The sequence below is a fragment of the Myxocyprinus asiaticus genome, chromosome 45 (genome assembly GCF_019703515.2).
Source record: "Myxocyprinus asiaticus isolate MX2 ecotype Aquarium Trade chromosome 45, UBuf_Myxa_2, whole genome shotgun sequence".
Lineage (NCBI taxonomy): Eukaryota > Metazoa > Chordata > Actinopteri > Cypriniformes > Catostomidae > Myxocyprinus > Myxocyprinus asiaticus.
In genome coordinates, this window is record NC_059388.1 from 32083546 (window position 1) to 32099005 (window position 15460).

The following is a 15460-nucleotide window of genomic DNA, read 5'->3' on the forward strand; positions in this document are numbered from 1 at the left end:
AACTGATCTGAGAGCTGCTGCTTTGTGCTGAATAAAAGTGCTTCCCCGGAGCAAAGGCTTGACATTTTACCTTTGGAGGCTGATAACATCTCAAGGCTTACGGCTCAACTCACGGCTGTTTTTAGCACCACAAAGACTGAAGTAAGATAACAGTTTATCATAATTACAGAGCCAGAGAATAGAGAGAGACCACCGTAAATTCAGGTTAAAAAATCCTGCAACTCTTTCTGTACAGTAGGTAGTTTCCCGTGCGGGTGCAGAACTCTCATGAGATTGCCAATCAACTCTCGTTTCTGTGAACATGAATAACTATACAGAAAACAGTGACTCCCAAATGTATTTGGACACTAAAGTTAGACTTACAACTGTGTGAATGTCATTGCATTAGATATAAACATATCAAACAAATGCTGCTGGATCTTTTCTCAGAACTAATTTCTGCTCAATGACTTTAAATCAACTGGTGTTCTCGTGATTTTTAGTGGATTCTCTTCAACGTTTAGCATTTCAATCATAACAAACTTCATTTTTGTCAAATGATTTGCCTAAAGTGTGCTTTTGCTATCTCTCTTTCAAATAAACTACAGTTGTTATCTAATGACATTCAGACATTGTTAGGTATAACTTAAGTGTCCAAATACTTTTGAGGGTCACTGTATATGGGGTTTCTTCAACTTTGATTTTTATTCAAATGAACAGATTTCAAGTCTTTGTGTTATATGAAGGTCTCATTAAAACTGAATTGGTTTTTATATATAGATTTGACTGTTTTATGGCGCTATTTTAAGAGTGCTTAGTGATAAATCATAAGCATAAAGTCAGTGCATTACCAGGAAGTTTTGGTATTTTCGTGCAAGCATACGCTAAGTGGGTTTGGCGAAATTGCATGTGCAAAGTGCTAATGGGCCGGGTCAAGTGCAATTTAATTCTCCGGTTATTCCAGGGTCTGCATCCTATAATATAGTCCATTCCCTCAAACACCAGCGATATAAACAAAGACAGCACATTCATAAGAAGTTGCTAGTGTAAATGGACTGTATGCAATGAATTAGACGAATAGAAATATGGACTTACATTCTTTTGTGCATTAACTGCATCCTTGTTGAATGCCAGGCATATTTCTATGACAGTGACGCTCCTTTTATACACATGGAAAATGTGTGACAATTATTCTCGTCAGAATTGGGATGTATGCTCCGTTAAATTACAGAGAATGTAAGTATTATTAATCATTTACATCTACAAGACATGGCTAGTATTAACATTGATTGTATCGGCACACACTTCACTTCAATTTTGATTAAAAAAAAAAAAGTAAATTCATTTATTGAAACACGAAAAAAATTACACTTCAAACGAAACGAAAATATAATCAAAATAACAAAGTGGTAAAAAAAACATACCAAATTCAAACATTTTACTCTATCCAACTTCTTCCACCGGTTCCTTTTGCAGTGACTTAAAAATCATTCTACAACAACAGGTGGAAAAAATACCAGTACGAATTAGATCACAAATACAATTGTAAATATAAACATAATAATAATCGAAAAATAAGCCATGACCTTTAGATAGATTAACACAACCTCATAATTTTTTTTTCTTAAAACAGCTACAACAGTTTTTTGATTTTCTCCCCTTTTCTCCCCAATTTGGAATTCCCACTGCGCTCTAAGTTCTCGTGGTGGTGTAGTGACTCGCCTCAATCTGGGTGGCGGAGGATGAATCTCAGTTGCCTCCGCGTCTGAGACCGTCAATCCACACATCACGTGGCTTGTTGAGCACATTATCGTGGAGACGTAGCGCATTTCTCCGCGGCATCCACGCACAACTCACCACACGCCCCATTGAGAGCGAGAACCACTAATCACGACCACGAGGAGGTTACCCCATGTGACTCTACTCTCCCTAGCAACCGGGCCAATTTGGTTGCTTAGGAGACCTGGCTGGAGTCACTCAGCACGCCCTGGGTTCGAACTCGCGTCTCCAGCGGTGATAGTCAGCGTCAATACTCGCTGAGCTACCCAGGCCCCTGATTGGAGTGTTTTTGAGGCTGCTGCCACAGACCTGGACAAGCTCACAGATACTTTGATATCATATGTCAGTTTCTGTGAGGATATGTGCATTCCTACTAGGACTTTTTAACATACAACAATGACAAACCGTGGTTTACAGCAAAACAGAAGTGGGGATAAAATCATGTACAATCATTCCAAAAACAGACTGACAAAGGAGATTAGAGTGGCTAAAAGAAGCCATTCTGAAAAGCTGAAAAGTCAGTTTTCAGCTAACGACCCTGCATCAGTGTAGAGAGGCCTGAAAGTCTTTAGCAACTACAAGACACCATCCCCCAACACTGTAGGGAATCAACAACTGGCAGATGAGCTGAATGTGTTTTTACTGTAGATTTGAAAAGCCCAGTCACACACCCCACACCTGTTCCGACCTTCACAGCACACAAACATTTACAACCTGCAACCATCCCCCTCCCCTCTCCTGCTACTCAACCTGCACTTAAGATCTGTGAAGAGGATGTGTGCCGGGTCTTCCGGAAACAGAAGACAAGAAAAGCACAGGGCCCAGACAGGGTTTCACCCGCTTGTCTAAAATCCTGTGCTGACCAGCTGGCCCCCATCTTCACACAAATCTTCAGTAGATCACTGGAGCAGTGTGAAGTTCCCTGCTGCTTCAAATGCTCCACAATCATCCCTCTCCCAAAGAAACCAAAAATCACAGGACTTAATGACTACAGACCTGTCACTCTGACATCTGTGGTCATGAAGTCATTTGAGAGACTGGTGTTGGCCAACCTGAAGGACATCACAGGACCCTTCCTGGATCCCCTGCAGTTTGCCTATCAAGCAAACAGGTCTGTGGATGATGCAGTCAACATGGGATTGCATCATATCCTGCAACATCTAGACAGATCAGGGACTTATGCGAGGATGATGGTTTTAACACCATCAACCCCACTCTCCTATGGACCAAATTAACCCAGCTTTCTGTTCCCACATCTATCTGTCAGTGGATCCCCAGCTTTCTGATGGACAGGCAGCAGCTAGTAAGACTGGGAAAATTCACTTCCAGCACCTGTACGATCAGCACTGGTGTCCCCCAGGGATGTGTGCTCTCCCCACTACTCTTCTCCCTGTACACAAAGGACTGCACCACCATGGACCCCTCTGTCAAGCTCCTGAAGTTTGCAGACGACACTACCATTATCGGCCTCATCCAAGATGCTGATGAGTCTGCATACAGAAGGGAGGTTGAACGGCTGGCCGTATGGTGCAGTCAAAACAACCTGAAGCTGAACACGCTCAAAACAGTGGAGATGATAGTAGACTTTAGGAGGAACACCCCAACATTAACCCCGCTCACCATTCTGAACAGCACTGTGACAGCAGTGGAGTCATTCAGGTTCCTGGGCACTACCATCTCACAGGACTTGAAGGGGCGAGACCCACATAGACTCATAGCCAGCTGAGGAAGTCCAACCTGCCGCAGGCACTGCTGATACAGTTCTACCCAGCAGTGATTGAGTCTGTCCTCTGCACTTCTATAACTGTCTGGTTTGGTTCAGCTACCAAGTCAGACATCAGAAGACTTCAAAGGACAGTCAGGACTGCTGAGAGGATTATCGGCACTCCCCTACCCACCCTGCTAGAACTGTACACATCCAGAGTGATGAAAAGGGCTGGTAAAATCACTTTTGACCCCATTCACCCAGCACACTTCCTTTTTGAACTGTTGCCTTCTGGCTGGCGCTACAGAGCTCTGAGCACCAGAACCGTCAGGCACAAGAACAGTTTTTTCCCCTCAGGCTATCCATCTCATGAACAGCTAAAACTGCCCCCAAATACTTTCCTTTTGTCAATACAACTCATGTGCAATATTCAATCCATCCATTCCAACTTATATCCATATTTCATTTATATTCTTTAACATATCCTACCTCTTCTTCAATACATTACATCACTTGCACATAACTGAATATCTGTATATAAAATATTCAAACTTATTCAATAATTCAAAAAAATTATTGCTTTATTGTATATTTCTCTTTTTATATCTGTTACATCTTATTTTTTAAATTTTGTGTCACTATATGTATATATGTTTAAATGTATATGTTTGTATGTATGTACTGTATATGTGTTGCATTCTCTTTGCACTGGAAACTTCTGTCACCATGACAAATTCCTGTATATGTAAGCATACTTGGCAATAAAGCTCATTGTGATTCTGATTCTGATTAACATGCAATACACCCGCAGTAGCACAAACACTCTCACTCACACCCACTTTTGCCTTGCGCTGGCATGAAAAATGGATAAGATGTTACGCACGGTTGCTTTGCACACTCAAGCAAATAGAGCCCTTAGTCTTGTCCCAGACCCAGACTTTCAGTATTAAACTATGAAAATACATTATAAAAATACTAATAATTACATGTTTAAAACTATGATCATCTAGACAAAGAGAGAAATAAAAAGGAACCATTGTGGGAAAATGATTTATATATATATATATATATATATATATATATATATATATATATATATATATATATATATATATATATATATATTTTTTTTTTTTATTATGACTGTCCCACAGTTTTGACGTCTTCTCCACCACACAAAACAATTTTGTCCCTAATAAAGTTAACCAAGTGGACAAAAGTGTCAGTGAAGAGCATGCTTGAGGTGAAAAATGAGACACAACAAATCACTTGTGAGCAGAATATTTTTATCAGTCAAGCTGTAAAAAGTGTGAAATTATGATTTAAACTGTGTGTATTCAGGATATATTAAATGTTAACTATGAAATTAGTCTTAGCAAGACAAAGGAGTCGGTCATTTTATTTGAAAAACATGATAAATGTCATTTCCATCAGCGTCATTTCCAGCACAGAATTCTATTAAACATAATACAGAATTTGAGATGTGCTGAAAATGACACAGAAATGACATAAATCACCTGTGATGCATGAACACACACTGTTGGACATTGTTAATAGACTAATTAAATCAACTAGTGAGAGTGTGAAAAATGTTTTAATGAGACTTTCTAAAAGCCCACAGTGTTAAAAGTGTTGAAGAAACACCTATATGTGACATCAAGTTAACATCTGGTTTTCTTGATTAGACAGCTTTTTTGTTTTGTTTTTTACAGTAGAAGCGGGTCACCATCTGTTATCTGCTGCCGACACTTTAAGTTAAACAATGATGTAATGAGAGAGAGAGAGAGAGAGAGAGAGAGAGCACAGAGATGAATGAGTGCAGAAGATGAAGTCTCCTGCTGCTCAGATGTTTCTCCTGACAAAAAGACTCCAGTATTCTCACTTGAGTCTCAGTAGAGAGCTAAACAATGTCTCAAACTGTGCTCAGATACCAAAGTCTGCAATCGAGAGTTCGAGATTTCAGTATGAGCTCAAACATATCTCATTGAATTCATCCAAGAGCAAATGTTCTGAGCTATTCATTTTATAGCTCTATACTCTAACTGTGTGTCAATAATTGACTCTTTTTCTTTAAAAAATCACAAATGTGTGATCCAGTGAGACACTTGCAATGGAAGTCAATGGGGTCAATTTTTGGAGTGTTTGAAGGCAGAAATGTGAAGCTTATAATTTTATAAAAGCACTTACATTAATTCTTCTGTTAAAACTTATTTAACATATTATTTGAGCTGTAAAGTTGTTGTTTTTTACGGCCATTGTAGGGTTAATGACATTACTAAACAGTGAGTATTTTAACGTTTACGGATTGGTCCCATTTACTTCCATTGTAAGTGTCTCACTGTAACCCAGATTTATAAAAACATTTTGTGCTTTTTTTTTTTAACCCTTGTGTGGTGTTCGTTTGTGAGTAACACTCATGGTGTTCGCGGGTCAAAAATGACCCAAACATACATGTGTAATACTTTACTTTTTCTTGGTGAATTTATTTGCATTTTTTTAAAGATATGTAAAAACACAAATTTTACTAAAGCATAAGTTTACTTTTTTCTAAAGGGGGGAGGGGGGATTTTATGGTATGTAGACCTTATTTAGCTCATAATTATTATATTACAACATTCATTTTCATATAAAATAAGCACATTTTATGTTATCTTCACTTCAATTAAAACATTCATTTCAGTAAATTGAAAGAGTGTCAAAACATCACAATTTGTCATGCATTGGTGGTCTCTGGTGACATCTGCTGGAATACATTTTTTTTTTTTTTACATGAAATAACAACTATGTCCAGTAGATGTCTCCAGTTCTCCATGCATTGGCGGATGTCTATAAGCTCATATTTTAACAAACTTAATTTCTAGATATTATCATAAGTTATTCATTGGATATATATTTAGACATTATAAAAAAGCAATTTTTTTGTCAAATTGTAGCATTTTTTCTAAACCACTTATGTTGAAGTGTCAGATTTTGCAATGATGCTCCAATATGCGGTCAAACCTGACCATGCTGTTACAGTCAAATCTGATTGAGCTACAAAGAAAAGACTGAGTAATTATTGTGTTACCTGTCATTTTTTTCCACCATAAACTTTGTCACACAGGGGTCAGACTCAGACTTTGACCTGTGTGGTATGTTTGGTGTATATAGATACAGGTTTGTCTTGTATCTACAAGACAAACCTGTATCTGTATAGGGCCAAATATCCTCATCAGTAAAAAAACAATAAAAAGCTCTTAAATTGGTCAGATGATGTTGATCTTCAAATCTAGTGATGTGCACATGTTTGTGTGATGGTTAGGTTTAGGGGTAGAGTTTGAAAATAGAAAATATCATTAGCCTGATATGAAATCAGTGGAAGTCAATGAGAGATCACTAATATATAGTCAAACAAACCTGTATGTGTGTGTGTGTGTGTGTGTGTGTGTGTGTGTGTGTGTGTGTGTGTTTTCTGCATTGTGGATGTTTTATAGTCTCACCCATTCATTTATGTGTGGTTGCTTTCTGCATTGTGTCTGATTTATTGATTGTTATTTGACAAATAATAAAAAAAACTCTGTAATTTAGTATTTCCCATTCATTTCCTATGGCGGGTCAATTTTGACCGGAACACCACAAGTGAAATTATTTTATTTTTTTATTTTTGTTTTTTTTACAACTACTTAGACTAATCGAATCAAGTCCAGATTTTTTTGTGTTTAGATAGCTAGTGGAGGAAAAGTCACCAAGTCTTGTACTACTCAGACTAAGGATAAAATCTTTATTAAAGACACAAAATCAGAATGGGTAAAAATGACCCGAACACCACAAGAGGGTTAAAGAAAAGGAGGGATGAGTCAAACTTAATTTTTGTGGCAATCAACATTATGCCACAAATGCTGTCGATTGAGCTTAGCTTATATTGAACCAGGAATATTCCTTTAAGGATCAACTTATTCTCAAGTTTTTCCACTAAAATTCCTCAGGAGAAAAAAAAAATTGAGACAATGTATGAGACAACTGAAGCAGTAAACATCTACACAAGCCTCTATTTGCTCTCTATTTACTTTCATTGCCGTTTACTTTCTTTCTTTTTGGAGTGTTATATAAACGGTGTGTTTTGAAGATTGTGAGCAGTAGAGATGTGTTAATAACACATTTACACCGTGCTGTTTGCAATCACACATTCACACTTTAACATGAACACATTAACACCTTTAAATCGGCTTGAAAATATAATGATCCGCTCAGAATAACAGAGAATAAATACTAGACTGTGCTTCTCTATCAAACTTAACTTTAGGGACATTTTCAAACGTAAAAATGCTTAATAAATGCAGTAAATAATGTTTTATAATGTTGTTTTTTAGTGTTATGGTTCTACTTTGGGATAGTGTGTAAAACTAGAAGCTTTAGGTATAAAAAGTTCTCATTTTGATGGCTTAATAAACGTGTGTGTGCGTGTTCTTGTTCGTGGAAATTGCGCAAAATGAGACAGATGAGTGTGCGAGATATAAAGCGAGTCAGAGAGAAAGAGAGTGATTGCTGTAGCAGGTATTCCCAGATGGCGATATTCCGTAACTCGCTTGCATAATTAATTTCCTCTATAATTCACAGCGTCATGGATGATCTGAGTCCATTAAGACACACACACACATACACACAGACACACACACACACACACACACACACACAGACACACACTCACACACACACTCACACACACACTCACACACACTCACACACACACTCACTCACACACACACTCACACACACACACACTCACACACACACACACACACTCACACACACACACACACACACTCACACACACTCAAACACACTCACACACACACACACACTCACACACACACAGGCACACATACTCACACACACACTCACTCACACACACACACACACACACACACACACACTCACACACACACACACACACACACACTCACACACACACTCACACACACACACACTCACACACACACACACACACACACACTCACACACACACACACACACACACACACACACACTCACACACACACACACACACACTCACACACACACACACTCACACACACACACACACACACACACAGACAGACACACACTCACACACACACACACAGACAGACACACACTCACACACACACACACACACAGACAGACACACACTCACACACACACTCACACACACACTCACACACAATCACACACACACACTCACACACTCACACACACTCACACACACACACACACACACACTCACACACACACACACACTCTCACACACACATTCACACACACTCACACACACACACAGACACACACTCACACACACAGACACACACTCACACACACACTCACACACACACACACACACTCACACACTCACTCACACACACACTCACACATACACACTCACACATAATCACACACACACACACACTCACACACTCACACACACTCTCACACACACACACACACACTCACACACACACACACACACACACACTCACACACACTCAAACACACTCACACACACACACACACTCACACACACACAGGCACACATACTCACAAACACTCTCACACACACTCACACACACACTCTCTCAGACACATTCACACACACACACACACACACACACACACACACTCACACACACTCACACACACACACACTCTCACACACTCACACACACACACACACACACACACACACTCACACACATCCAAAACGCTGGTATGTGTGATGTGTGAAAAATGAGGAAAATAACCCTAATGTCCTGGAAAATAATTAAATATAATAAAACTTGACTGTGTCGCTAACAAGGTTTTTGTTACATGTCCAGAAACATGGTCGGGACTCAGGATACACATGTCAAATACACATTTGTATTGTTTTTCACTGTCAGTGGCTATGCATTGTGAAACAACATCAACCGTTGATCATAAACGATGATCTGTCACATACATGCCTTGCTTATCTGAGTAGAGTTTACACCAGCAGTGCGTAAGGTCTCACTTAAGTTGGGACGTAAAGTTTAAACTAAGGGCTTAGTTAAGGACTTTTTAGTTTGTAACATAGTCAGTGCTTAATTTAGATGCACCACCAGAAACGGGATATGAATTCATATTCAATAATTCAAAGATAAAGCTTCATTTAAATGGACACGTGAAATGGGAAAAAAAGATATATTACTACTGTTTAGTAATGTGATGTTTACTATAATTTAATAGTGATCATAATAATGTGTTAAAGCAATTTCTCACATTTGTGATGTTCTGTAGTGCAGCATTTCATTTGACAAAAATATCTCCAGTGATGTTTTGAATTGTGCTGTGAGGATTTTGTATAAAAGCACTTCATTTGATAAAAAATAATGCAATGTTAGGTTAAAAAATTTAAATATTTAATTAAAGTTTTAATTAATTAATTTGTCTATATATATATATATATATATATATATATATATATATATATATATATATATATATATATATATATATTATCATATCATTAAATATCAATATTCTGACATTTTTAAAAACAGTATATTTTGTTCAGGTCATTTGGAGTAACCATGAGAAAACTTCTTGATATTCGTCACTCAAAAATTCAGGATATTTGTAAGTGGGGGTCTGGGTATCTCAGCGAGTATTGACACTGACTATCACCCCTGGAGTCGCGAGTTTGAATCCAGGGTGTGCTGAGTGACTCCAGCCAGGTCTCCTAAGCAACCAAATAGGCCCGGTTGCTAGGGAGGGTAGAGTCACATGGGGTAACCTCCTCGTGGTCGTGATTAGTGGTTCTCGCTCTCAATGGGGCGTGTGGTAAGTTGTGTGTGGATTGTGGAGAGTAGCATGAGCCTCCACATGCTGTGAGTCTCCGCGGTGTCATGCACAACGAGTCACGTGATAAGATGCACGGACTGACGGTCTCAGAAGCGGAGGCAACTGAGAATTGTCCCCCACCACCTGGATTGATGTGAGTAACTGCGCCACCACGAGGACTTACTAAGTAGTGGGAATTGGGCATTCAAGGGGCAAGAAATGTATTTTACTTGATGACATTTTGAAGTCACTAAATACATTTTTGTTATCAATTCTATAAATGTTGTAAAATCCAACATCAAAAATGTGTAAATCCAACTTTGGCACAAATATTACCTTACTACTGGCGTGTGTTTAAAACTAGATTTTTTTAAAGATTTCTCAAATTGAATCACCTCGGACAACCTTATTTGTCAGTGATCATTACACTTAACCCTTGTGCGTCAATTTAAAAAAAGTTACTCAGAGGTCCTTAGAGGACAAAAATGTCCACGTCAAAAAACTGCCATAATAATGTTACATAATAATATTTTTATTTAATTTTTTTAACCAACATAGTTCTGATCATAACTACCAAATATTCATTCATTTTCAGGATTTTAACCCTTTAAATGTCAGTTTGTTTACATAATGCCACTGTTGTTTTTTACACACACACACACACACACACACACACACACACACACACACTGGCATCCATACCAACACACACACACAATTTTATCTGCATCATTTATTCAATTGGCCTGCAGTGCTCTATAATACAGCAAACAGAAAATAGGGGAAAAGCTTGTATTTGCTCCATAGGCTAAACATGAGAAAAATGGCGCCATCTGGTGGAAAATATTAAATGTAAATGTTGAAGCCAGGACTCCGGAATGAAAGCATAATATCATAGAATTCATGATTTTATGCTTTAATGGCACTGGGATCAAGTATTGCAGTTTTAATGTGTTTCAATGGGGACATTTTTGTCCTGAAGGTCCTGAGTGTGACTATTTTGTGTACAGAGTGTATTATAGATGTATTATAGGAACTGAGGTTGAACTATCAAAATTCCCCCCAAAATACACACCTTTGGCACAATGTATGCTGTTGGCATTAACACAGCCAAAATGATTGAAAAAACAAAAATGAAAAAGACAAAAATGTCCAGAAGGTCGCACAAGGGTTAAATCAACATTTGATGTCCATTCATTTATTTATTTGGTAAGTAACTGTGAAATAATATATGTAAGATAACATAAGCAGGCAGTGATTTAATCCACTCACAGAGAAAATGTATCAGATCTGTCTTTCATAAAAGCTCTACGCATTCCACACCTCATCATTTATTATACAGTATATTTTGGCTAATTTCATGATGGTTTTAGCTACCAATAAAAGTGTAGTACTCTCATAATAGCTTATATTAATAAATGTTACTATGTTATTCTCCCTTTCACAGAATTCCACAGATTTTCCTTCAAAATCAAGGCAGAAAATGCTAAAAAGTCCACAGATTCCATCTGGGCCCGCTGGTGGGTCCTAAGGGGGCGCTATATCCGTTAGGGATGGGCATTTTGGTCATTTTGTCTACGGGGCGATTACATTTTTATATATAATAACTTTATATATAATAACATGTCTGACAAACATCTATAGCTGCTGCATTGTGTCTTGTTCCAGTGTATTGTCTATTCATTATTATAGGCTGTTATAAAATAAAATGTTACAAAATGTACAAAAGGTTGCATAATCAAAATATAATGCACCATATTTTGTCATTATGTGAAGATTCACTGCCCAGCTCGGAAAGCATGTGCGCAATGCGCGTCTGTCTGTTCTTCCTTCAGGTTACTGAAGTAATCTTAGTAAGCACGCACCAGTTTTTGTCTGTCTGAACCGTCTATTTTCAAATCACATTTGGCTTATCAGGAGACGCCATAACCATCGTGTTTTAATATGCGTGTTAAGTTGAAGTTCAGTTTTGAAGACGGTTAATTACACTCTCTTTTGATTACTGTAACGATAGCATTGCAGCTTCGTATATCAGTTTGGTTGCTATGAGACATCTCTGATAATCAATGTACCCCTGAAAATCACAACGTAATCAATCTAAAAAAAACGTTTGTGTTTAGTTGTCAGGTAATTGTCACTGGATTTCGAATTAAGTGAAAAGTCAAATCATGCATGATCACCATCGATCATCATTTTCATGAACGATCATTGCTGCCATGTACTCGAGTACTCGTGCCCATCACTAGTCTCCGTATAAATAAGTCAGGCATATGAAGTATCATTTGAAAGTTTCTGTAAGTCATCAAATACAAATGTCTCTTTTATGATAACTGCTGCTGTAAGCCCCAGATAGCTACAATTTTTATATCTCTTTTTACCTTAGAGAGTTTTCTAAAAATGAGCCATTGTTTACTTGTCTGTGAGCTTGTTTGTGTGAATAATCCAATGTTATATCTTAGATGTCCAGAACAAAATATGCCATCCAGCAGGTAAAGCATGCTAAACAAATCATCAGATAAAATATGTTTTTGACTATTGATGATAAAATGTTATATATCAACATATATCAACGGGGAGGATCTCAGCTTTCTAATGACACTTAGATTGAGCTTCTAGTCCACTCAGAGGCCGAGATATTCAATGAAATAATGAGGGTGGTGCTTGAACTGTAAATTAGACTGAATGTCTATGGACGAGCACATCTGTGAGGACTAAAATGCGTTAGAGCGCCACCTACATTTCAGATCTGTATATTGTGATGGAATGTGAGAGAGATAAAATATTTTATCTAGTGCTTTCTGTCATCTAGTGGAATGAAATGAGACTTTTCAAAGTGAGGTAGAGTGAACAGAACCAGAATTACATGCTTACAAAGGGGCCACTTTTTTAATTGTTTTTTTTGCCATTTACAGAATCAAGAGACGGGTGTGATTTTTCACCACACTTATGTCACTTGGTTTTATCAGAGCCTAGCAATATTGTATGTGTGTCATTACACAAAATGGTTTATAGCCCCTTTAACATGCTAGAAAAACAGTGTATAATGGCCCACATGTTTAATTGAGGAAATCTGGTCACAGTGGGAGATTCCTCGTTAATTAAATGTTTTGGTATCCAGATGCTGTTGGTGTGTGTGTAAGCGAGACATGTTTTGGCTGCATGAAGGTTTTCAGTGCACAAAGATAAAAATAAAACCTGTGTGTGTTTGTGTGCAGGTGGTATATTTGAGTCAATAGAGAGCGGGCCGTCAGGACCAGAGGAACTGGCCTTTAAATTTGCACTGAACACCATTAACAGAAACCGAACGCTTCTGCCCAACACAACCCTTACGTACGACATCCAGAGAATCAACGTCTTCGACAGTTTTGAGGCCTCCAGGAAAGGTGAGGACAGGTGTTTGTGTGGAAATACTGACGAGTGTTTTGACTTTCCTGAATAGTCACAGAGCTGTGTAATCTGATTACAAAGTAATTAGTTACATTAATCTGATTACTTTTAAGACAGAAAGTAGTGTTATGCATTACATTTTAAAATATTGTATTCACATCATAGTTACTAACTAGAAAGTACATGGATGGCACATATTTCTAAAATAATAGAAAATATAAGAGCCCTCTAACGAATCATTATAAACTTTGTTTATTGTTCGTTATGCAGAAAATCAAACTTTTCTGTCACGTGTGTTAGAAAGTAGCTTAAAAGTAAAGTAATTAGTAATGTGATTACTTTTTTGATTATGTAATCAGTAAAGTAATCCAAATACAATTTTAGAGAAGTAATTAGTCATTTGTAGTGGATTATTTTCTTTGAGTAACAAATCAGTCTAAATCAAAATGAGTTTTAAAAAATAGGAAGTCAGGGAAATTCGTTGGTCAAAAAGCGTGAGAACCCTATCTTTTTCAAAGGCCTTTTTCTCTGTAGATTTTAGTGTTTAAGCCTTGTCCCATACCCAATCTTAAAATGTAAAAATTTGTATAGATCTACTGTATATATATATCAATATAAAAATATTAATTAGGACATTTTAAAACTCCAATAATGTAAGCAAAGAGTAAAATAAAATAAAAACATTTCAATATGTATTGTGATATAATCATTCAATTTATACACAAATTACGACTGTTTCTAGCATTAATTCCACCACGAACCACAATTTGCAAAATATTGCGAAAGAAACATAATATGAAAATAGTACTGTAGATATTGCAATTGTGTAGAGGTAAACGGCTCTCAAACTGTAGTGATGTTCGATTTGTTCTTTTGTTTTTTTATTCTTCTTTAAGAATAAAATTGGTTGAAACTGTTCACAAATTGGTCTAAATGATTCATTAGCAAATCAGCCTGAATCAAAATGATTTTACAAATATATTACATCTATTGCATCTATATTATGTGTAGATTTTTGTGTTGTCCCAGACTAAGACTTTTAATGTTAAAATATGGAAATGTATCATAAAAATGCTAATTATACATTTTTTAAACCTATGATAATCTAAACAAAGTGTGAAATAACCATAAACCATTTCAATATTTATTGTGAGAAATCTTTTAAAGTGGCAAGAAAAAGTATGTGAACCCTTTGGAAATACCTGCATTTATGTATAAATTTGTCTTAAAATCTGGTTTGATCTTCATGTAAGTAACAATAATGAACAAACACAATCTGTTTTAACTAATAACACACAAATTATTGTATTGTTCTTGTACATATTGAATACATCATTCAAACAGTCACAGTGTAGGTTGGAGAAAGTATGTGAACCCCTAGGCTAATGTTGGCAAACCTGGCATTCAACTGATGAAGCGAGATTGTAGGTGTGGGTTAGAGCTACTTTGACTTACAAAAAGCACTCAAACATTTTGAGTTTGTTATTCACAAGAAGCATCTGCTGACATGGACCATGCCTCACAAACAGAGATCTCAGAAGACCTACGATTAAGAATTGTTGCTTTGCATAAAGCTGGAAAGGGTTACAAAGTTATCTCTAAGAGTTTAGATATTCACCTGTCCACAGTTGGACAAATTGTCTATAAATGGAGATGATTTAGTACTATAGGTACTCTCACTAGAAGTGGTCGTCCAGTCAAGATGACTCAAAGGGCACACCGCAGAATGCTCAATGAGGTAAAAAAGAGCTGTAGAGTGACAGATAAAGACTTGAAGGA

At 37.2% G+C, this 15460-nt stretch overlaps 1 protein-coding gene across 2 annotated transcripts in view; it reads left to right on the forward strand.

The window, feature by feature from the left end:
- LOC127435174 (glutamate receptor ionotropic, kainate 2-like) overlaps window positions 1-15460 on the forward strand; it is a 94647-nt gene that overhangs the window by 11889 nt on the left and 67298 nt on the right. For both annotated transcript variants that reach the window (XM_051688417.1, XM_051688418.1), the window contains exon 2: window positions 13510-13677. In XM_051688417.1, coding sequence (XP_051544377.1) covers window positions 13510-13677 — 168 coding nt within the window. The remainder of the gene's footprint in view (window positions 1-13509; window positions 13678-15460) is intronic.